The sequence below is a fragment of the Rana temporaria genome, chromosome 13 (assembly GCF_905171775.1).
Source record: "Rana temporaria chromosome 13, aRanTem1.1, whole genome shotgun sequence".
Taxonomy (NCBI): domain Eukaryota; kingdom Metazoa; phylum Chordata; class Amphibia; order Anura; family Ranidae; genus Rana; species Rana temporaria.
The window spans coordinates 40,186,207-40,211,778 of NC_053501.1; the positions used below are offsets into that span (position 1 = coordinate 40,186,207).

Below are 25,572 nucleotides of genomic sequence, written 5' to 3' on the forward strand. Positions count from 1 at the left end.
CCATAATGTCGCAGTCACGAAAAAAACGCTGATCGCCGCCATTAGTAGTAAAAAATAAAAATGCAATAAAACTATCCCCTATTTTGTAAACGCTATAAAATTTGCGCAAACCAACCGATAAACGATTATTGCGATTTTTTTTACCAAAAATAGGTAGAAGAATACGTATCGGCCTAAACTGAGGAAATTTTTTTTTTTATATATGTTTTTGGGGGATATTTATTATAGCAAAAAGTAAAAAATATTGCATTTTTTTCAAAATTGTCGCTCTATTTTTGTTTATAGCGCAAAAAATAAAAACCGCAGAGGTGATCAAATACCACCAAAAGAAAGCTCTATTTGTGGGGAAAAAAGGACGCCAATTTTGTTTGGGAGCCACGTCGCACGACCGCGCAATTGTCTGTTAAAGCGACGCAGTGCCGAATTGTAAAAACCCCTTGGGTCATTTAGCAGCATATTGGTCCGGTCCTTAAGTGGTTAAAATAAGTGACATTTGGCATACCTGACAGATATTAGTAAAACTGGCCAAATAAGGATCAGAATTGAGCCAGTTCAGCAGGGACTGGCCGAATTTTCATCTACCTATGGCCATTCCTCTTCATGAGAAGTCAAACTAACATTGACATATGAACCAACTTGTTAACATTTTTTGCCTTGATCAGCAATTCAGCCAATCAGCTGCAGTGCTGATCAGTTTATTCCGACTGAGGGGGAATGTGATTTTTTTTTTTTAGAACAAGGAATGTCACCCTGAATTAGGACAAAGAACAGTGCTTAGTTGGATCTTAATCCTCTGTAAGTAACGTGGAGCATCATATATGCACCTGGGTTGTGGCCCATCTTATAAGTAACTGGATGTAACCCTGTACGGTTTAGAAGATATTTACCATAAATGCTTGTGCCACTGGCGCATGCGCACTGAAGAAAGGGCATGATCGTGAGATTTCTATAGTGCTCATGCCGTGACCATCGGCTGCCGCGCATATGCGCGGGAGTTACGTCACACGACTCCAGCCAGTAACAGAGTCCATGGCCCTGGAAAGAAGAGGGGCGAAGATGGATGCTTCCTGCAGCAGGGACAGCGTGGGCTTCCTTTGCAGGTAAGTACCACATAATGTAATGGGCTAGTATGTGATGCATACTATCGCATTATGCTTTTTGTTTGCAGTAAATGAAAGAGGAAGAAAAATCCATCAGGCTTTACTTCCTATTTAAAGGGGTTGTAAAGGTTAATTTTTTATTTTCTAAATAGGTTCCTTTAAGCTAGTGAATTGTTGGTTCACTTACCTTTTCCTTCAATTTCCCTTCTAAATGTTTTTTTTCTTTGAATTTCTCATTTCCGTTTCCTCCTCAGTAAGCTTGCCCCCATCATCTGAGCCGTTCTGGCTGGGGGTTAGTCAGCGTGCTCGCCCCCTCCCTTGGGACTACATCTCTGCGGGGAGACGCCGGTCCGCGTAATTTCTGCGTATACATTTCCGCTCATTTGGAACGCAAGCACCCAGACGCACCTTCTTAGTTGCATTTTTTCCAGTGCGCTACTGGTCCCTGGTCCCCATTCTTTCCATCTATGCGGGCGGTTCTCCCTCTGAGCTTATCAGCTGGGAGAGACCCACCACTTAGCAGGTGATACGCACTGGAGAGGGACTTTCACAGGATGTATTTTGCTGCTTTGGTCTACACCCCATACTGGCAGGTCAGTAGACAGATGAGCCCGCTAACGTCCTTTCGGGTCCAACATGGCCCTCCTGGACTTGTGATCCAAGCGGTCTCAGGGATTCCTCCACCCTTCCCCTGCAATTGAAACAGACTCCCTTATACATAAAAATACCTCCACCCAGACGACACGCAGTTGTATTTTCGCATCTGCCATAAAAATGATCATCATCTCAGATTAGAGAAATGTCTCTCTTCAATAGAAAACTGGATGACTAAGAGTTATCTCAAACTCAATAGTGCTAAAACAGAACTCTTTATCTTCGATGCCAGTCGGAAGAAACAACCGACAACAAACTGGACACCATCTCCCATCCTGGGACAAATCATCTCCCCTAGCTCCAAAGTCAAAAGTCTGGGAGTCACGTTTGACACCTTCATGACAATGGACGCACAAATAGGGTCAGTAGTCAGCGGGGCGCACCATTTGATGCGCCTACTACGCAGACTGATTCCATTTATCCCCAAAGAAGACGTAGCAGTCGTGGTGGGAACAATCGTGAATTCCAGACTGGACTATGCAAATGCCCTTTACCTCGGGCTACCCAAGTACCAAATCGCTCGTCTTCAAGTCGTACAGAATACGGCCGCTAGACTGGTGACTGGGAAAAAATCTTGGGAATCAATCTCACCTTCACTGAGATCCCTTCACTGGTTGCCAGTAAAAGACAGAATTGCATTTAAAGCACTCTGCCTGACACATAAGTGCATCCACGGGAAGGCTCCTAGATATCTATGCGACAAGATCAAACCGCACAATTGCAATCGCATTCTGCGATCCACCGACCAAAATCTGGTCAAGGTTCCTAAAACCAAATACAAGTCCAAAGGAGAAAGAAGGTTTGCTTTCCAGGGCCCCAGGCTTTGGAATGCTTTACCAACCAGCATTCGGTTGGAGCAAAACCACCTGTCCTTCAGAAGGCAGATCAAAACCCTGCTTTTCTGAAAGGCATGAGACACAAACAACAAGCGCCCAGAGGCGATTCAGTTCGCATGTGCCGCGCTATATAAATTTTTCATTCATTCACCCATGGCTGCTTGTATGTGGCTGATCATTCATTTGAAGACACAAATGGAGGAAGCATGTACTCAGTAAGCCATTAATATAGGCAAGGAACCCTTTAAAAAGGGATGATGTTACTAGTACATTTCATCTATCTGGGTTCACTTTATTTATAGGGATTTTACATAGCATTTTATTGGTTTTCATACAGATTTTTTTTTACAGTTCGATCTATGCTACAAGCAGTGCTGTCTTAATAAGAGGGCACACCTGGGCACTGCCCAGGGGCCCCTGCCTTTTCCACAAAGCAGCTGGTCCTTGAGCCCATGCTGGAAGGATATCTGGGATTCAGATGGATCAGAGTGCTGGGGGGATATCTGGGATGTAGAGGGGGCAAAGTGCTGGGGGGGGGGGGATTTCTGGGGTGTAGATGGGTCAGAGTGCTGGGGGGAGATCTGGTGTGTAGAGGGGTCAGAGTGCTGGGGGGATACCTAGGGCGTAGAAGGGCCATAGTGCTGGCGAGACATTAATCTAGCAGATATATAATATTCACTGGACAACTTCCCATTTCCCCTTCTCTCCCTTCTTTCCGTTTCCTCCCCCCATCCCTTCCTCTTTACTTCTCCTTCCCTAGCCCCCATTTCTCTGATATCACCACCAAGTTTATTTTATCACCGTCATCACATAGGATTCGGTTTTCTTTTGGGGGGGGGGGGGGGCAAGGAGTTAATCCCCATGGGGTCCCCAAGCCCACCAGAGCGGCTGACAAAAATTACACAGGTGAATCAGCAGTCGTCTTGGTAGTTTTCTAGGTATGAATCTAGATGTTCGAATACAGTTAGAGGTTTATACTTCTATTTTACTTCAGATAATTTGTTCATGACATGCTGTGGTGTATATAACAAGCGCTATTAAAATTTTTGCTCCAATCTAAAACCCTGATGAAGCGGGACTCCACACGAAACGCGTAAGCCAGATTTCACAATTCTTCAGCCAGGACCAGCACATCCTGGCCATACTTACAGCAACTGTGGTTTTAACAAGTTGCATTCAACTTTTTTAAAGCTTACCATTTGTATATGGAAATTAAAGATCTATATCTGCCCTTGTGCTATGGATGTGTTCCACAAACCCATCACAACCCCCCTTTTTTCCCCCCTAGAGGCGACCAGATGAAGTGTAATAGACTGTAATGGTTTTGATACATGTAATTTCAGAAGCATCCACAAAACAAACACATTCTATGATGCAATATTGACCGGTTAATGTCCAGGACTCGCTAGCATTTATTTTAAAAAGTTATACAGGAAAAAACAGTGCAAAGACAACTGTAGTAACTGGAATTAAACCAGAATAAATACAAACATATAGTGCATTCATCCCCAAAAGGCAGGGTTCACTTGCAAGCACACCGGTCTTTTCTAGCTAGGCAAGATTTAAACCATAAGCCATCTATGCAAATACAAAGTCAAAAGAACAAATGGCACATTGTTTGTATAAGATGCCCTTTTTAAGTTATTCCTATTGCTGCCAGTTTGTGTGTCTGTTCGTGAAATATTCAGGTTGTATTTGAAACAAATTTGGTCCCAGAAAAATACTTTTGTTGATAAATTAGTCTTCTACTTGAAAGGAGTAATAAAAGTCTGTGATACAGATATTCAACATTTCACACTACTCAAGTTTATTTTGGCAGAGAATGCTTGCATAGCAGGTGCTGCTCAAAGCATCAATAGTGATGGGGATTTTTTTCACTATGGAGATCTCTAGGGGTTGTGGGACACACAAGCCACACATTTTGTGTGAAGCACACAGTTGTGTGAATATCGGATTTTTTTTGTGGCTCAAGTTTAATTTTTTTGTCACAATTCATGGACATTATTGGAGTGAACAGATATTTATGGGTGAATAAAAACCTGAAGTTGTTTTGCTGTGTAGATCACTTGCATACTATATATACCGTATTTATCGGCGTATATCGCGCACTATTTTCCCCTTAAAATAAGGGGAAAATCGTGGGTGCGCGATATACGCCGATAGCCGCTTCCTGCGCTCAGTTTGAAATCCTGCGCCGACATATACCGAGTGCAGTACACTCGGGTAGGCTCGGCTTCGCTCACGCATAAACGCCACAGAGCGTGAGCGCGAGCCGAGCCGAATTTACACGAGTGTACTGCACTCGGTATATGTCGGTGAAGGCGTTCGAACTGAGCGCGGGAAGCGGGGACTCGACTTGAGGCGCGCGGGAGGACACCATCGAGGCCGCAGACAGACGCCGGACCGGACGATGGACACTGGGAAGACACCAAAACTGTAAGTAATAAAAATCATATAACATTTTTTTTTACAGGAATTTCGGGGGCAACTTTGCGGGAACACGTTATACCGCAACAAATACGGTAGTTTATTTTATATATACACTTGCTTTCATTAAAGTGATTGTAAAGCTTCTTATTTTTTTTTTTATTATTAAAGTAAGAAACATGTCATACCTACCTGCTCTGTTCATCAGTTTTGCACAGCAGCATCTTCTGAGGTCCCTCATCAGGCGGTCCTGGCTCCTCCTCTTCAGTAAGTGCCCACCATAAAAAGCCACTTTCTAAGGGGGCACTCATGCAGGGTAAATCCCCAGCTGCCCTTTCTGCATCCATCGACAGCGTGGCTCAGCCCTGCTTCCCGGTCACAGACTTTGACAGCAGCAGGAGCCAATGGCTCACACTGCTATCAATCTGGCCAGTGAGGAGGGAAAGAGGACTGCTCTCATGCGCAGCACTGGATCGAGAATGGGCTCAAGCAAGTATAAGAAGGGTTGGGGGGTGAGATCTGGCGTAGAAGGGGGTTTAACATAATGCATTAAAAAGGTAAAAAAAAAAAACTTAAAGTTTAAGAACCACTTTAAGGTGTACTTTGTATACGTTACAATGTATGATTTGTGGTGAACACAGCACAAGAGAACATTCAGAGACGTCCATTATAATTTCAGGGATGTAAAGCTGGAGGGGTGAATTGCCTCTACAGTAACCAAAGAAAGCTCCAATGTTATCCTAATATTTTATATGCAGTCAGGTAACTCTTTACTGCAACTCAACAAAATGAAGGATCCCCATTGTGTGACTAGGCAGAATACATTATATAAAACCACAATCTCCCTAGCTGTGAGGGGTAGAATAAATAGTATTTTTTCTTAGTATGCATGTGTATATAAAGTCTTTGACCAGGCAAGCTTTAAAAACAATAGTTTCCAGGGTAGCAACATCACTTCTCGGTGGAAAAGGCTCTTTTCATTAAGGGGGGTGCCGACTTTCCAACATCAAACATCATTTCAAGAGGAGGGTTGTTTAAACAGCACCAGTCGGGTATACGGCCAGTCTGGTTATAATATTCTTTAGATACAGAACGACTGCCGAGGATATCTTGTAAAGCCCCAAATATTGCTCCTATGTGGAAAAAACAAAAAAGAATGTATCAAAATAGCTTTCTGATGTGACATAGATCCTTTTCTTATAGTCTGCCATCATACACACTGCATTTTATTAAACACCAGAAACATTTGCTTGGCTCAATGAACCCAAGTGCAGGTTTGAAAATGGGAGTGCTCCTTAATCCCTCGCCAGAAAAGGTGCATCAACATACATAATGGCTGATGCTCTTCCACAGTCAGATCAATGTATTGTTAGGAATAAAATGACACTTCTTCTTAAAGTGGAACTGAAGGCATCTTACAACAGCCTGAAAACAGACAAACTATTAGCAGAGGAGATAAATTGCGATTAAATACAGCTACCTGCTTGCCTCACAGTCTTCTGCGGCATGGAAACGGAGCTGTGCAGCTCACCTTACATCGCCGGCACAGTCCCTATGTGTTGGGATGACTGACTCCTGCACACATACAGGTATTACGTCATATTGTGCTATCCAGGGAGAAGATGACGGCGAGAAGGCAAATATAGTTCCACTTTAAAATGAATGGAAAAGGGTCACTTAACTCTCCTGCACTGTTTGCTGCTGTAAATGAAGCAACATGCCCACCACCGTTTTTGGTGTATAAGCCATTTCAATTTTTTTTTTTTTTTTTTTTTTTTAAGAACGTTGGTATGTTTTGACACATCAAGAGGTAATAGAGGTTATCTCCTCTTAGACAACCGTCACCAGAACAGTTGACCCTTTTGGAAGAATTTCCCTCACCTCTTGTGACAATTGATCACTTTCTGTACTAAAGACAGTGGTCACCAGAACAAATAGAGGAGTGAAGCTCCCCAGTGTGGACACCAGGCATGAACAGCAGCAATAAAAACCTGGTAGAGGTTCTAATTCTCTAAAACCACAAAATGTAAAAAAAAAAAAAAAAAGAAGTATATATATATTTTGTATTATAAAAAAATAATGGCGTTCACACAATACTCAGTCTGCATTACCTCCAAGCCAGGAAACACAGTTTGGCTTTGCAGGAGGAGTGTGAATTTTGAAAGTCTTCGATGCAAGAATTTCCTTATATTTTGGTTTTTCCACCAAGTAACGAATCTCCGCCATTAACCGATGAAGAAATCCTGGCAGCATGGCCGTGCCACCCATGACCACAATGTTTTCTGCAAGTTGTTTCCTGGTGTCTATTGGACACTGACAGAGAAGAAACAGACATCAGAGGTAAATAAAGGGGGATCCAACAGAGTTTAAAAAATTCTCAATGCAATGTCACAGATGTCTAATCATAAAAAACAGCAAACAAGGAAGATGTTACTGAACTTAATGTCTCACAAATCCCAGTTACAGTATATCTCAGGTGACCCAACAAGGGTTGTTCATCTTTTGAAAAAAGAAACATATAGGTAGGCTCCTCCTTATTGTTGATTGAATTGAAACCTATTCTAGTGGCTCACGCCACTTACTTCTGATGAGTAGAAAACGTTGCTGAACGTTACTTGGAACCAATTAAACGATTAACATCAATATATCAGTACTAATACTCATAGATGTATGCCTCGGCCATAGAATATAGTGTATGTGGAGCTCCACCAAGCAGTCATATATAAAAGTTATAATACCTAAAAGGTAATGCCACTCTTTATTCCTACTTTTCTGATGAACCTCTGCACTGTGGTAGACTTGTCAGGGTTGGGTAATAAGGGCCCTCTTCAGGAAACACCAACCAATTAGTTACTTCAATGTGTTTGGCTCCCAAAAAACTGAAAAGGGCCAGTAACTGATCTGGGGAGTGAAGTTGGAAGGACACCAAAATATGAAAGGGATGGCCCCATGTAGAGCGTGCTCCAAATTCCCTAATGAGATGGAGCAGGGGGATTCACCGCCCACTGCATGGTGAGGTAGAGATCAGGCAGGAAAAGTATGCAATCAAACTCGACTGGACCAGAGCGCCACGCCCGTTGCACTATGTCCACCTCTGCCAAATTTAAAAGTTAGTTTAGTTGGACGTTGGCTAAGGCGTACAACAGAAGTAAGGGCCTATGTCAATGAGGGTCCATTGGAAAACCGTAAATGCCAGTTTGACGTCAGTTCTAGATGCTTAAGAGTTCATTCAGCATTCACTGAACTGTTTCAAGTGGATTTACATTCCCAGACTCTTATGAGAAGAGAAGCAGTTCTTAAGCAACACTGGCCGTCATGACATTTAAGCCATTGCTGACCTCTCTTCATGAAAATACTAACTGCTTGGCTATCACGCTGACCCTCTGGCTTTAATACTCTGAGATCCTCACCTGCATCACATATGCAAATTTCATATTTTTTTCTCTCATTTTCCTCATCTTCATATTTTTTGAAGTTCAGAAATTCAAGAGATAAAATGGAGCCAATGAGTAAGCATAACACACTCTTGTAGAGGGAAATTGGCAGGGCTTTTAACATGACAGGTTTACTCCAAAGCTGTCCAAGCTGTTTAAATCGAATCACGTATGGGCGAGGCTGAATGTACCAAGTTGATCAATCGATCAACGAAGTTCAATCAGCCTGCCAGATTTGGCATGAGATTATCACTAGTGGCTAGTATAGCCACCATCAATAATCACTGTCTTATACAAAGGATCAGGAGGAGGGATTCCCTTGTCAACACTGTCTGTGTTGTTGGAGGAAAATGAGCAAATTTCTTTCCTACAGGAAAGAAATTCACTCCGTGTATGACCTGCCGAAGTCTTACTTTCATATTTTCCATTAAAAGCTACTCTTGTAGAGTTGTCCTTTAAGTATTATTAAAAAAGTTCTACAGTTTTGCTTAACTGTGGGAGCATTTCATTCAGATCCTCATAACGGCCACACCACTGAAATTAAGACAAACTTTATATTAACAAATACATTTTTCAGCTGTTACCTGCACAAGTGAGTCTAGGATCAATGTGGCAACAGACTTCTCTTCATTGTCCTGCTCGAAAAGCAGCTCCACAACAGAATCCCTAAAAGGGTAACAGCAGAGTTCACACACTTTTGGACTCATAGAAACAAAGAATTTGATGTAGGGCATTTACTGCCATCTAGAACTTTGACAGGAAAATAAATTGACCTGGGTCAAATGTAAGGTTCATTTGATTGCAGGGATCTTGAATTAAAATTCATATAGAGGTTCAGTCAGCCAAAATTTTCTTCTGGCAGAGGTCCTAATCTCATGTTTACTATATAACACATCACAGTCTCTCTCCCCCCCCTGTACTGATGTGTCTTTTAGCCTACCCTCATATCACAGAACCCTTTACACCACAGTCTCCCCTCTACGTCAGTGTTCTCATCCCCCCTTCACATCACAATCCCCCTATTTAAATTACTGTTCTCGGCCCTCCTTCCACATCATAGCTCCTCATTTAATCAGGGTCCTCAGCGTCCGCCATTCACATTGAAGCCCCTTCTTGAAATCAGTGTCCTCAGCTCTCCCTCCATCACAGTCCACTCCCTTTATATCAGCGTGTTCACAGTCCCACGTTCCTGTGCAATGCAGTGCAATTTTCAAAAGTCGCGCATGCACTACTTTTCAAAAATACATCGCACCAGATCACATGGTACTGCAGACAAATGTACTGCGTTTGCAATCCGTTTGGGGGGGCAGGGGGGTGTTGGGAATATAGAATATATTGACACCTGTAACAGAATGCACACCCAGAGCGATCTGGTGTGAACAAGCCCTTGCGTGACAGACCCCCCCCCCTTAAATCACAGTTCCCCATAGCAATTACAGCCCCCCTCACAATCCCCCACTTGCAGTCATGGTCCCCTACCCTGCACAATCCTACCTTAACAGCAGGGTAGAGTCACTTATCCTCTCCTGCCTGTCTGTCGCAGTCTTCCCCACAGCAGGGAATGGGGCAGGAGGTGCTGTAGATATAGTAGAGGGTTATTGCCCGCTTGTTATTTGAAAAGACTTCCCCTCTCTACCCAGATCTGCAACACCTCCCACACCCTGCTGTGAGGACAGTGGGATGGGGGTGGAAGTGGATATCCAGCTGCTAACTGGCATGGCTTGTGGTCCAGACAGGACTGTGGTCTACAATTTAGTGATCACTGCTCTATTAAAAGCATCCTCCCTCCCCAAAAAAGTAAAATCACCTACAAAGTCATTAAAAAAAAATCAATAAAATCAAAGAGGATCCTGTTCCTTTAAAGCAAGTTAGACAGCCCAGTGCTTGTGCTGTATAGATTGGCCCCCTGTATAACCTGAAATATCTGGCTGATCCTGCCTGGTTCTGCCCTCCCCCTGACCACGGTTTATCATGGCTGCTAGTAAACTGATCAGTTTATGTGCCTCCGTCATCCACTGCTATCTGCACCTCTCCTGTGTCTCTGTCCTCCTCCTCCTCCTCTCTGCCCGTCAGCTCTCACTAGTGCAGCTCTGCTCCTTTCCCCGCTGCTACAAAACAATGTAATGTTTATACCATCCCCATTGTTAGATAACATGTATCCTAGGGTCTGTTTAAAAAAAAAAAATCCCATCTGATTTTACAGCGCCTCCCAGCACTCACGTGACTCTTCGTCTCCCTCTTCTCTGGCCGACATCAGCGGGAGTTCTCGGCCCCTCCCGTGTGAGCCGTTATCCAACAATGAGGATGGTATAAACATAACATGGTGGCTTAACTTTAAGGGGGGGCGGTAAGGTGCAGCGATATCACCATCACTTACCAGAAGTGTCGGAAGCAGGTAGTGAACTAAGCATTTTTTTTTCTTTGTGCAAAATAGATTTACAAAATTTAATTGTATGCGATTATTGAGGTTTTAATGCTTGAGCAGAGAGTCAGCTTTGGTAAACAAATCCCGATTACGGAAACTTGGAGGCCGTGGAATTATTTTGTGTACACCGATGCCTACCTCAACAAGCTCTCCCCCGTCCAGTGAACTTCTGCATGCCTCGCTCTACCCAGGGAAAGGGATGATCGGCTGTCATTTCTGCCCCCCCTTTTCTCCTTGTCGGTCATTCTCGTTTCTTTTGCGTCACTTCCCTGGTCCTGTTTGCCCTCCCTTAGCTTTGTCTTACCTCCCTGTTTCTCCCAATTTCAGATTACTAGATAGGTGGAACCCTCTTGATCGCTCAAGGTCTTCCACCTTGCCAGCACACATGACCCCACCATGAGTGCCTTTTTTGTTTTACTGCCAATCTTTTGATGTTTGCGCCCCTGAAATATGGGTGAGCAGTACTATACATGCCTCAATCGTGGTATCGGATTGTCCTATTGAATTCCTAGCTCTGGGATCGTTGTCTTGGTTAGCAGTTGACATATGTTGGAGTTTCTATTGACGATGTATATCTCCAATGTCTGTTTTCTATGACTCTTTATACACAAATGGAGAAACTACAATAATAAATAAAAAAAAAAAAAAACACACAAACCTGATTGCACCCTTGACGTGTAAAATCTTTTGTCCATCTAATGGGTAGTCCACATCGGGAGGTGGAGCAGGGCGCTGAAAACAGCCAAACAAGCAATCAGAAACACACAGACACAAACAATTCATCATGAATAAAAAGCACACAGATTTAGAGACACACAGGCAGAGATTTCCTACCTCTGAGCTGCCATCAATGTTAAACTTGGCAGCCTGGATTTTGAGCCCTCTCTGCAGGTCGCTTACAAAGCAAACACGCACTGCAAAAAAAAAAAAAACAACTTATAAAATTAAAGAAAAACATTCAACAAGGCTAATGCAACCAAGGGATGTTAGTATCTTTCATTTATATCTGCAAGGTACTGCTTTTATTTACCGACCAGCAATCACAAAGCTGAAGCCGTATTCTGACGGAGCTAAAAGCAAAACCTTGTTTTTACATCTGTTCAAACTAGTGAACAAGGAAGTGTGGTGTAGAAGGCAAGAGGAAAAAAAAAAAATGTATATATATTTTTTTTTTTTTCAAGAACAAGCTGGTGAATGTGATCCGCCCCGTGTGAAAGGACCCCAAGAAAATCCCATTTCAGGGCATATAGCAACAGAATACCTTTAATGTCTTCCACTATTTCTTCTTGTACACTGCCTGGAAACATAAAAAACATAAGGATGTTATATATACACACACACACACACACACACACACTATATTACGTATAATTATATATAAACAATATGTCAATAAAAACAAAAAACATTTTCAGGTTGACTTATGCCAGGGCTTGACAAATTTGTTTTAAATCTAGGAGGCAGCTAAAAAAAAAAAAAAAAAAAGTCAGGAGCCTTCTTTTTTAAACCAACAAAGCATATAGGAAGAACATGCAACATGTTCCCGAAGGTGAACTTATCCGTTAACCCTTTTCACTGCCAGATCCGTTTTTGCATTCCTTGCACAAAAAAAAATTATTTCAGGCCTGCAGATTACATAAAACTCTCAAAATATATTTTATGAAAGTAGATGCCCTAGAGAATAAATATGGGTATTTCAAATGTTTCATGTCACACAATATTACCGCAAAGGTCTAGTAAAACCCTTAATTTTAAAAAAAAAAAAAAAAAAAAAAAAAAAAAATAACCCACACACCTCACATTTAAAAAAAAAAGGTAATTTTAGGGGGCGCAAAAACACAATTACCCATTTTTTTTTTTATAAAATATAAATGGCGAGGTTGCACTAGGTTAACAGGTATCCCTTTTAGGTCATCTGTTTTCCATTATTTTTCTCATGCCAGCGTGCGCGGCAATAGGCAACGTGTATCGCAATCAACATTTTCAGACGAATGCGCCCCAACGTATTTGTGTTTCTACACAAGTATATGTAGAGGGGGGTATTTTATGTGCTTGGGTGTAACTTTTTTTTTACAATTGGAAACTTTTTTTCATCGCTTAGGGGACAAAAAGAACTCTATGTGATGATTTTTTTGGTGACAGGTTCTCTTTAATGAGAAATGCTGGGTCTAAAGGACCCTGCATGTCTCCCTGTGCTCAACTGAATGTAATGCATTACATTCTCTCTTGGCCTAGGTGGGCAGGGAAACTGCCACATCACTTCCAGGTCAGCAACAAGAACCCGCTGTTCTGGGTGCTCAGATGGGCAAGCAGAGCCCAGGATACATAGTGAAAAGGGGGGGGGGGGGGGGGGTAGCACATGGGCAGGAACCTAGGCGCCAGGATGCAATTTCTGACTTATGCTATGAAATTAAAATGGTCTTACTCATTACAGAAGGGAGGCTCTGATCCTTGGCTGTCCCTGTGTCGGCTGTGCATTGCTCCAACAGCTGTGCTTCCAGCTCTCTGTTCAAAAAAAAGCAAGAAAAAAAAAAAAGCCGTGGCTTTAGATACACTTAAATCATGGGAACAGGAGGCAATAAACATCATGAATATCACTGCCTTGATCCATGAACATTAACTGTATAGATATGAAATTAGCTTGGGCAAAATGACATACAACTCTGCCCCGACACCATAAAAAGATGTTAACCAATAAAACAAAATTATATATATATATATATATATATATATATATATATATATATATATATATATATATATAAAAAATCAGAATGCAATTCCTACTCCTTCCTCCCTGTCCCTCAAGGTCTAAATAATGACTAGACCAAAACATCATCCCATCTGATACAGGCACAGATCTAGCAATTAATAAGTTACATGTCATGTTTTATATTTAATCTTGTTTTATTAAGTTTAAGTACAAAAAGAACATCGTACATCACAGGTGTCAAACACAAGGCCTGCGGGCCAAATCCAGCCCTCCAGGCCATTTCATGTGGCCCTCGCACCTCTCCTGCAGCTGCAGAAGAGCTCCAGCCCTCCTCTGGTCCTCCTCCAGACCCTTACTTTCTGCTATCAAGCAATGCATCTCGCTTCTTCCCAGCAGCAGCATAAGGAAAACGGGGTGCACTGTGATGTAAGGGAGAGTGGGGGACTCCACTTCGGATGGTGGGGTGGATCTTGACATCTAATTACATGGGGACGGGATGCTCTGGACATCTAATCTTACAGATACAACCGGCCCTTTTGAGGGCAATCATAATACGGATGCGGCCCACAATGAAATAGAGTTCAACACCCCTGTCGTACACGATTGACCATAGAGAACGAAGTAGGTTCATGTAAAGTTAACAGAGACATAGCAACGCATGTGAAAAGTATACAATTAAGCAACTGACAACATAGGTTAAAAAAAAAAAAAAAAAAAAAAAAGAAGGGGAGAGGACCATTCCATAATGCGAGGCTTAAATATATTCACACTGGGGATTTGAACCAGGTGGACAATAGCAGGGTTCCCTAAATTAACTTGTAGAGAGTTCTCATAAGCATATGGAGGTACAAATTAGAAGGGTTTTTCGAACCCCCTATCCCACATGTCCAGATCCCAGAGGCATTTTCACTCTTAGTGATGGAGGCAAAACTGGAAGAGCAACGATAATGGTTCCAAACAGACCAGGTAAGGCTGTGGGCCCGAGATTGATCCTGCTTACAAGCAAGGATATTTTCCATATATGCAATTATATTCACTTCACAAGCCCAGGCATCGAGTGATTGTGGCTCAGGCTGGCGCCAGCTTCTGCCAATAACAGACCAAGCTGCTGTCAAACTTTTTTTGATTTGTTTGTAGGAGCCTGGCAGCATGGATTGTACTGTAATTTGATGTTGATTAAGGAAATGTCTGCCACCAGGGTATTATACAACTGCTGTATTTTGTCCCAAAAGTGGACAATACGTGGGCAGGTTCCCCCAAATATGAAGCATGGTGCCAGGGGCCCGCAATCAATGGCAGCACTTATCAGAAATGGAGGGATCAATTTTAAGAAGAGTCACTGGGCAATGATAGAACCGGCGGAGAATCCGGTAGTTGCGTTCTTGGGCGTTAGAGGAAATCGACAGTTTGTATGATAATGCTAGTAATTTATCCCATTCCATCCACTGGTATATTCAAGTTCTGTTCCCACTTGGAAAGAAATGAAAGGGAGTTTGGATTAGATCCCTGCAGCAAAATCTGGTACATCTAGGAGAGTGGGTGATCAGGCCTGGTGGACCGAGAGAGCAGTGACTCAAACTCTGTGGCATCCCTCATTAGTAGGTCCGAGGAGGTGAACTGTTTAAGGTAATGTTGTAATTGCGTGTGCCCAAGCCAGGCTATCAGGGGTTATGGCAACGCAAGAGAATTTGAGAGAGAGGAAAGATTGTTCCCCCACGAAACGTATCGCCCAATAAAGGATGATCACTCCTCAGCCATGAAAGGAAGTTAGGACTAGTCAACGTTGGGGAAAGGATGCAAGACCAGACAATGAGGTCAGGGGGGGGGCTTGGCCTAAAAGAAAATTTCTGACCTAGGTATACATGTGATGTTTTAAAAAGTGCCAACAAGCTATTTCAAGTTGTGAGTATAACACACAAATATTGTTTATATTAGACTTGATTAAGGCAGGAGTGCCCAACCTTTTGAAGAGCGTGATGATCGCGTAGGCGATTTGCTAACCAGTCTGCGGCAACAAAGAATTGCCCCCCCAAACAAAAAATGTAAACAAGCCCTTATTGGCCTGATCCCCCTATAAGGAAGTAAAGGAGTTTTGGTGTGCTATTAGAAAGCGCACCAAACTCGCAGGATACAATTAAAAAGTCTATGGCTCAGAGCTGCTAACCCCCATAAAAGCCGTAGGTGCACTGTGCTGCACCTGTGGATCAGTGTGAAAGCAGCCAAATAACTCTTTTTTAAAAGTGCCAATATGCCCATTGCAAAAGTTCAGTGTATGCGATTTTTAATATACTGACTATTTTGCTCTTCCAGCTTCTCCCGACATCACTCTCCAGGCGCACTTAGAATTACCCCGCCTGGGAAAGGAGCTGGTACTACAGTGGAAAAATCAGCTTATGTGCCTCCTGCTCCCTCCACTGACTCCATGCACTCTAATGCTCAGGGATGGCGGGTCGGGCGTGACCTGGGCTTGCCAACCCACCATTCCACAGCATGGGCATGCTCTTCCCTAGTTTGGGGTCGCAGGCCTCAGAGGGCTCTGTGGCCATGGGTTGGGCACCCCTGTATTATGGTCTCTTTACTACCCATGTATCTGCCCTTAAATAAAAGATTTATAATAACTTATCAGAAAGGTTTGACTTTTGTGAGGAGACAATATCCAGTCACATATGTATACAGCATATAGGTGACTTTTCATAAGACGCAAACTTACGTTCCTATTGCTATCAACATTTTTTGTAAAATGTATTAATGACATTCAGACAAAATCTGCTTGCTTAATATAATAAAGCTATATCATTTGACCTTTATGTCAACACAATAAGAGTAAAATAGATTTATCAAGTTACAGAAAATAGAGCTTAAAAGGAATTATTAAACCCTCCATATTTAATAACACCCACAATGACGGAACACATACTTGTGAATGGCTTTTCCACCCAGAGGAAGCGCTCCCCAGCAACTGAGAATTGGAATACCTTCATATACCTTTTACATGTTAAGAAAGTAATGATAATAAATAATAAGATATACAACAGATTTAAAAGGATAAGTGCACTTTAAACAAACCGCATTTATTCTTTCTGTCCCCTATCCCTGGCCTAACCCAATCCATTTTACCCCTCCACAGATGCTTTATGATTAAACTTATCAGGATCCAACATCCGCAGTTCTGCGTTTGTTTAGCAGTGCCCAGCAACTCTTTACCACCCTGGCTGTGCCTGTGCATTAGTGCCTCATAAGCTACTATGGGGCTGTGTCCTTGAGATGATCAAGGATGGTTCCATAGAAGCCTATGGGGCACAAATGTGCCGGAGCAGCCAGAACATTGAAGATTTGCACTTCTGGATGTAAAAAAGGGGAACTGCAGTTGTCAACTCAATATAAGTATGCATCTTTGGAGGGAGAGGGAAAGAAGGAAAAATAAATTAAAAAAAAAAAAAAAAAAAAAGGGGAAATGCACTTTATTTTAACCACTTACCTACTGGGCACTTGTATCCCCTTCCTGCCCAGGAAACAAAAAAACAAAAAAAAAAAAATTCAGCTTTCAGCGCTGTCACACTTTGAATGACAATAGCACAGTCATGCAGCACTGTACCCATATGAAAGTTTTATCATCTTTTTGAGACAGATAGAGCTTTCTTTTGGTGTTATTTAAATCACCACTTGGTTTATCTTTTGCTAAACAAAACGAAAACCAAAAACATTTGTCATAATTTTTTATAAAATTTAGCAAACTGGTAATTTTTCTCCTTTACTAATAATAGGCACCAATGAGGTGGCACTGATAAAGAGGCACTGATAGGTGACACAGATTAGGAGCCACAGATTATCAGTGTAGATGTCCCTTTAACACATGCCTGGCTCTCTTCTCCCCTCATGCCGTCAGCGAGTGGAAAGGAATGCCGATAATCGGCTTCTGTTTACTACGTGATCAGCTGTCATTGGGCAAGAGCCACTAAAATTGTCACTTCACCCTGACCTGTGAGCGGCCGAGTCCAGAGGATCACGGAAGGACATCATACAACGCCCTCCCAGCAAAGTAAGATTGCGATGTAGCGGTCTTTCGGCTATAGCGCAGGTGGGAAATGATTGAAGTGCATTATCCTTTAATATGCATCTCAAGCCACATTTTTTAATTTGGGTAAAGAGGGGAAAATTGGAACCCCTGTCAGGTATGTATGCTATGCTATGACTAAGCACTAGTTTCAGTCCGAAACGCATCAACAGCCAGGTTTTATTTTCATTTTTGCTGTGACTTGTAGTGCTGTCCTTTTAATAAAGGCTACCATTTGTTCAGAGTGTGGCTGTCCAGAGACAATCTTTGTTCCTGCTATCTGGGGTACCATTAGAGAGATTTTCCATCACTTGATGTTCCGTTAATCTTTCAAACAGGATGTGGGGGAAACGCTCCGACAATATACATTTTAGGGGAATAACCCCTGTGTAATTTCCAATGAAAGTAGACAGAAGAAGCTGATCCTGAACACCAAACAAAACTTTAATTGTAAATTCTGTCTGAAACCGAAAAGGTTCAAAACCAGTTTTTGCTGCTGTCCGCAATTTGATTTCCCATCACTTAGACCCCTTTCACACTGGAGGAGTTTTTCAGGCGGTACAGCGCTAAAAATAGCAACTAAAAACCACCTGAAAAAAACCCTGCCCAGCCTTCTCAATGTGAAAGCCAGAGGGCTTTCACACTGAGGCGATGCGCTGGCAGGAGAGAAAAAAATCTCCTGCAAGCAGCATCTTTGGAGCAGTATGTGTACCGCTGCTTTCCATTTAAAACTGCGGTAATACCGCCCGCAATGCACCTCTGCAGAGGCGCATTGTGGGCGGTATTAACACTCTATCGGCCGCTAGCGGGGGTTAATACCACACCGCTAGTGACTGAATCCCGTGGCAATTCCAACGGTATAGTGCCGCTATTTTTAGCGGTGCTATACCGCCACCGCACCTCCCGCCCCAGTGTGAAAGGGGCCTTCCTGTCTCAATGACAAAATGGGAAGTGAGGAAACATTTCACTTGAGTGTTTATTTACACAAGTAAAAAAACACAAAGCACACACAATCACACAGCTTCAATTCATCCCCCCCACCCACACACACACACACACACAATCCAAAACTAAAAAATAAATAGCCAGGAGTTGCCTATAGACTACAAGCACTCTATATGTATATTATTTTGCATATATAAAACTGAAGGAACAAACTTCCGCTTATCCCCAACTAATTTTTATATAACAGAAAAGGATACAGGAAGGACAAGGCTTTCTGCATATCCACAATCCAGCACCATGGCAGAGTTGATGCCAAGTGTCAGAAGAGACATCAGGTGACCCGGAGCAAATAGGACAGAGGGAACCTGTGAAGACAAAAACATAGAACCGGTTTACCTGACCCACCCTACAATCCTCTATAATGTGAATGCTTGGCCCCCATTACAGCACATGGTACACAGAATCCTGCCATAAACGGAACTGGGGTGCAGCAGAGCAGATAAACATCTACTGTAACCATTTTCCTCTAGGACACAAGTGTCAAACACAAGGCCAGTGGGCCGAATCCGGCCCTCCAGGCCATTTCATGTGGCCCTTGAACCTCTCCTGCAGCTGCCTGAGAGCTCCAGCCCTCCTCGTCGATGTCATCTGAGGTTTCTATAACCAAAATTCGCTGGCCACCTTGCATTGGACGGTCTATACTGATAGACTTTGGCTACTTTATATGGATGAAATTTCTATTGTGGCCCTTCAGTAACCAGAAAGCCGTAGAGAACCGGGGCAGGACCACAATAGAAATTTCATCCATATAGGAGTAGCCAAAGTCTATCAGTATAGACCGTCCAATGCAAGGTGGCCAGCGAATTTTGGTTATAGAAACCTCAGAGATGACATCGACGTCTCAATCACCCCTGATAAGGACATGATGCAACCATGATCTCACATAGATGAAACCCTTCCCCCTTCTGTTTGGCACTCCAAATCCCTTTTGGAATTACGTGTAAACCATTCAGCGACTGCTGTTGTATCTGCGATCATAAGCGATCTGTGGTGCATTGGAAGGCTGACGATCATTTTGATAAATTAAATATTTAATGTTCTACTGCTAAAAATTCTCCCTGAGGAAGCCCAAAGGCAAAACGCATAGACGATGCACAGAGGATATTTTCTACTCTATCATATATCCTATATGTTTTTTTATATCAATTGTATTTATTGTAATAAAATACAAATATTTTTTCTAATCTTGTTGTTCCCGTCTTGCCTCTAAAGTCTGCCTAATCGCTGCCCTTCCAGCAGTAATTTTCTCTATTCGCACACACTATCAGCAAGGAGGTAAGCGCTCTGTGAGCACAGAAATTTGAAGAACCTTGTATAAAAGACTCATAAGAAAATTGGGTGTTCATTTAACACAAAGATTTCACCATCACATTGTTTTTACCATTATTGCACATACCGGACATTTATCACGAAGATTTATTTGATCTGTATACCATACCTTGCTTCATCATTGCACATATTGGACTTTGCATCATTTAGCGCTTTTCTGCACTTGATTTATTGATATATTTTAAACTGTTGCGCTCATCAACCCCCTTTTTTTCACTCCACTTTGTGCATTTATTTACACTTAGATTGAGCTGCAGTTTATATATTTTTGCACTTTAGTTCACTTAGAGGCGTAAGAGTGTCCATTAGATCTTTTTTGCAAGTTATGTTTTAAGGCTTAAGTTCAATAGAGGTTGTGCTGATCATCTTTATGGCCATTCTTTTTTATGTATTTATTTATTTATACACATTTTGTGTTCCCTGCAGTGTAAATTCAGTACCTCAAAGTACTTGAAGAGAACCCGGGTGAGAGTTTCTCTAAAACGAGAGGGAGAAAGTACGGATTCTATGATCACAACGCGGCGGTCCCGGGGATTCACCAGAAGGTGCCTGCAAAGTAAAACCGAAGAAGGTTAAGTGCAAGTAAAGAGACCAACAGAAAACACAAAGAACACAATAGTTTGGCTACATAGCACTGTTACAACTGGAAACATTCACCTTTTGCTCTGCCTGATGTTTCCATTACATTGCTATACATTCATCTGACCTACGTATCCAACCAGATACTACCATTTCATTAAAAAAAAAAAAAAAAAAAAAAAAGGTTTACATTTAAAAAAAAAAAGGAAATCTATGAGAAAACGATGGAAGCCACCACCGCTGACCTACCTACAAAAATGCTTGATGTCTGGCTTGCATGCTAACAGTCTGCTTTAAACATTCTCACCGACATAAAACAAACCTCAAACTGCTTAATGCATTTAGAAACTCCAAAGGGAAAAAAGAAGGCCAAAAGGCATTAATGACAACCAAGGTACAAAGATTTTCAGCAGTGGCATCCTCCATTAAATTCTCCAGACTAATTTTCATTTGGCACCAATTATTCTCTCACATCAGAACACAAGCAAAGGATTTTTGGCGCTCATGCTGAGTAAATCGACCTTACGGGTTCAAAACGCAGGAGGCCAGCTGCTCGGCACAGTACAAAAAAAATTAAATAAATAAAAAAAAGTTGAAGGTCATTTACCTTCATGCATGAAGGTAAAACCCTTCTATGTGCAGGTTCCCCCCAGCCTGTCCTAATACTTACATGAGATCCCTCATGATCCAGCAATGTGCATGAGAGCATCTCTCTCATTGGCTGAGAAAGCAGCTGGACCCATAGGCTACAGCCAATCGCAGCCAATGGGGGGGGGTAGGGAAAAAAGAGAAAATTAGCGGCTCAGTGTCTGAACACGCCTGCTTGCTCAGGGGCAAAGAAAGAAAAAAAAAAAAGAAAAAAATAAGAAAAGAAAGAAAAGAAAGAAAATAAATATATTGCAGCTTACCAATCATTAGATGTAGTGGCTGCATTAGTTTCCTTTTTGTAGCCCCCTCCCCCCTCTGTTTCACCTGGTGATCTGACTAGTAACACCTCCTGTATTAGAGTGTCCCCACTCTGGATGAAGGAGCACAGGGGGCAAAATTTAACAGAAGCACTTTCAGTCTGGGGGGAGTGGAGTGTTAGATGAACTAGCAGATATAAATACACTAACAAATGAAAGGGAAACTTTAGCTTACACTTTATAAGCAGTTACAGCAAACAGTCCGTCCCCCCCCCCCCTTTGGGGACATACATTTATAAAAAAAACTGATCATTGTATGCATCCCTGTCAGTGGTAACATATTTGTCTCATCTCTGTAACTAACGCGTTCTGCTGGAGAGCTTGCTCTTTTGAAAAAAAAACAGACATACTGGCTGGATAACCAGATGAAAAAAAAAAAAAAAAGAAAGTTGGAAAAGGAAAACAAAAAACGCAATTATATCTAAAAGTTAAGCCGCAATAAAATAAAAGTATGCTTTTGGGTTGAATACTGCTTTAAAAGCATAATGAAAGTCTAAACCAGACGCCGACCATTGCATTGTGATGTTGCCTTTCTCAGTGATGAGGTCACATATTCACATCCGGGTTGTACATACATAAAACCAGATGACTTGTATGGCCAGAAACAAAAAGCCCAAGAAAGACTTACCTGAAATACAGCATGTGAATAAATTCTATGAGATATGAATAGAGTTCTTCTGTGTTGATATTGTACTGGACAACTTTGATTGGCTGTAATAAATTGGGGACATTTCAACTTTAGCACACAAACATCTTGTAATAAAAAGGGAAGCTGTAAGCCATTGCTGACTTTGTTTTTGTTTTTGAAAAACTGGCATTTAAAGCGGTTCTCCACCCTAAAGTGGAGTCCCGCTGATCGGAACCCTCCCCCCCTCCGGTGTCACATTTGACACCTTTCAGGGGGGAGGGGGGTGCAGATATCTAAAGACAGGTATTTGCACCCACTTCCGGCCCAGCATTCCGTCACATCCCGTCACCCCCCCCCCCCCCGTTGTGTGCTGGGAACACTCGGCTCCCAGCACACAGCGGGAGCCAATCGGCGGGCGCGACTCGCGCATGCGCCGTAGGGAACCGGGCAGTGAAGCCGCAGCGCTTCACTTCCTGGTTCCCTCAGCGTGGATGGCGGGGGGAGCAGCAGAGAGACGAGCGATCGCTCGTGCTCTGCTGCGGACGGCGCTGGACTCCAGGACAGGTAAGTGTCCTAATATTAAAAGTCAGCAGCTGCAGTATTTGTAGCTGCTGGCTTTTAATATTTTTTTCCCATGGCAGATCAGCTTTAAGCTACATATAACTCTGAAGGAAGCCTATGGGCTTGATTAACTAAAATTCAAGAGTGCAAAATCTGGTGCAGCTGTGCATAGTAACCAAAATCCTACCTTTGCAAGGCCAGGTTTTCGAATTTCGCTTCGAATAATGCATCTTGGTCCTGTTTCACCTGCAAATCCACATCTAAAAGAAAAAATTAAAAAAAAAAAAATAAATAATTCATGAAATCCTAAATTTAATCACTTATAGTGAACCGAACACATTTTTTCTGCTAAAATATATCTAAACCCAAAAACAAAAGTGTAATATATTGCAGCTTATCAGTGCTTGGATGCAGTGGCTGCATTTGTTTTCTTTCTAAAGCCAAGTACATGTTGTTGATCTTGCCCGAAATGTAGTATAAGATTTAATATGATACAATTAAAAGTGATTAATTGAAGTCAACCTTCCATTGTTAAATCTAATCAGAGTTTGCTGGTTGATTGACCTTACAGGCTTACAAAAAACAAAAACAAAAAAACGGTTAAATCCCAATCTGATGGAACACTATTCCATTCTCCACACTCAGTTTCTTCAACATGATTGCCAGGCAGCTTTAAAAATTTCACAGAAAATAGAATAAAACAATTAAATTAGTGCACGCATGTCCACCATTAACAAAATGAAAATATATATGTATGAAGTGGCCCCTATAGACCTGCCCAGCTATGACAGATCCCATGTATCCCTGATGACAGGCTCCAGGTATGCCATCCGGTATATCCCCCATCGTCAGGCCATATACACCAATGATATATCCCATGTACCCCAATGATAGATTCCATGTATCCCCATGCAACAGGCACCAAGCACCCCAATAAAAAAAAATCCCATGAATGCCAATGACAGACCCCAGGATCCCCAACAGCTCCCATGTGCCCCAATGACAGATGTCATGTATGCCCAGCTAACAAGCACCACAATGACAGTTTCCTTGTCTCCCCAGCTGGCAGTCTCCATGCACCCCTATGACAGATCCCATGTATTCCCAATGATAAGCTACAGCTATACCAATGAAAGATTTCATATATTCCCCACTGGCAGGGCCTATACACTCTAATGATATAGTCCATGTACCCCAATGACAGATCCTATATAACCTCAGCTGGCAGAGCACATAGATCCCATGTATGCCCAGCTGGCAGACCCCATATTACCAATGACAGATTCCATGCATCCTCAGCTGGCAGACTCCATGCACCCCAACAACAAATCTCATTAACCCCAATGACAGATCCCAGGTATCCCTGATGACAGGCTCCAGGTAAGCCAATAAAAGAGGTTGTGCAGTATATCCCCCATTGTCAGACCCTATACACTCGGATAAATCCAATGATAGATCCCATGTATCCCCATCCAACAGGCACCATGCACCCCCCCCCCCAAAAAAAAACACATGAATGCAAATGACAGACCCCATATATCCCCAGCCAACAGGCACCCCAATGAAGCATCCCATGCCCTCCGATGACAGTTTCCATGTCCCCCCCAGCTGGCAGGCTCCATGCACCCCAATGACAGATCCCATGTATCCCCAATGAAAAGAAACAGGTATACCAATGAAAGATTTCATATATGTTCCCACTGGCAGGCCCTCTAAACTGTAATAATATATTCCATATACCCAAATGATAGATCCTATATAACCTGAGCTGGCAGACCCCATAATCCCCAATGATAGAACCCATGCACCCCAATGAGTGAATATATATATATATATATATATATATATATATATATATATATATATATATACATACCCAGCTGGCAAACCCCATATTGCCAATGACAGATTCCATGCACCCCAACGATAGATCCCATGTAGATGCCTAGCTGGCAAACCCCATATTGCCAATGACAGATTCCATGCACCCCAAAAATAGATCCCATGTATATGCCCAGCTGGCAGACCCCATATGGCCAATGACAGAACCCATGCACCCCAACGATACATCTCCATGTATATGCCCAGCTGGCAAACCCCATATTGCCAATGACAGATTCCATGCACCCCAACAATAGATCCCATGTATATGCCCAGCTGGCAGACCCCCATATGGCCAATGACAGAACCCATGCACCCCAACGATACATCTCCAAGTATATGCCCAGCTGGCAAACCCCATATTGCCAACGACAGATTCCATGCACCCCAACGATAGATCCCATGTAGATGCCTAGCTGGCAAACCCCATATTGCCAATGACAGATTCCATGCACCCCAACAATAGATCCCATGCATATGCCCAGCTGGCAGACCCCATATGGCCAATGACAGAACCCATGCACCCCAACGATACATCCCCATGTATATGCCCAGCTGGCAAACCCCATATTGCCAATCACAGATTCCATGCATCCTCAGCTAGCAGACTCCATGCACCTCAACAACAGATCCTATGTATCCCCATCTGACAGATCCCATGTACACCAATGACAGACACCAGGTTTCCAAACGACAGATCCCGTGCAACCTAATGACAGATCCCATACAGCCCCATCCGGGCTGGCAGACCCCCATGTACCCTGCACTGACAGGTCCAATACACTGTAATGACAGGCCCCCATGTCTCCCCTGAACCCCAATTCCAGTCTCAGCACATGACTCCGGACACTCACTTAGTAAATGCCTCTCCCAGATCTATGACCACCGCAGTCTTCTCTCCCCCACTCCCCAACCCCTCGTACAGCGGCATCTTCTCCTCCTCTCCGGTCCCGACCGACTGCGTCTGCGCACTAACTGGGG

The 25,572-nt window shown here is 42.7% G+C and overlaps 1 protein-coding gene across 1 annotated transcript; it reads right to left on the minus strand.

Moving 5' to 3' along the window:
• Positions 1–5,167: 5,167 nt before the first annotated feature.
• Positions 5,168–25,572, minus strand: ACTR10 (actin related protein 10). The gene is made up of 13 exons (XM_040333757.1): positions 25,446–25,572; positions 22,898–22,970; positions 22,150–22,232; positions 20,418–20,526; positions 18,846–18,953; positions 16,507–16,574; positions 13,302–13,381; positions 12,138–12,173; positions 11,711–11,790; positions 11,535–11,608; positions 9,036–9,117; positions 7,129–7,330; positions 5,168–6,150 (listed from the first exon to the last, which is right to left on the minus strand). The coding sequence occupies exons 1-13, from the start codon at positions 25,520–25,522 to the stop codon at positions 5,969–5,971; spliced, it is 1,254 nt and encodes a 417-aa protein (XP_040189691.1). The 5' UTR covers positions 25,523–25,572; the 3' UTR covers positions 5,168–5,968.

Bases quoted from the DNA above. Each gene is read 5' to 3' on its own strand.
- ACTR10 (XM_040333757.1), bottom strand. From the start codon at position 25,522: ATGCCGCTGTACGAGGGGTTGGGGAGTGGGGGAGAGAAGACTGCGGTG. The intron at 13,382-16,506 runs GTATGTGTTCCG...TTTTTTGAACAG, and splicing joins GGTGGAAAAGCCATTCACAA to AGAGCTGGAAGCACAGCTGT. The intron at 11,609-11,710 runs GTAGGAAATCTC...GGCTGTTTTCAG, and splicing joins ACATTGATGGCAGCTCAGAG to CGCCCTGCTCCACCTCCCGA.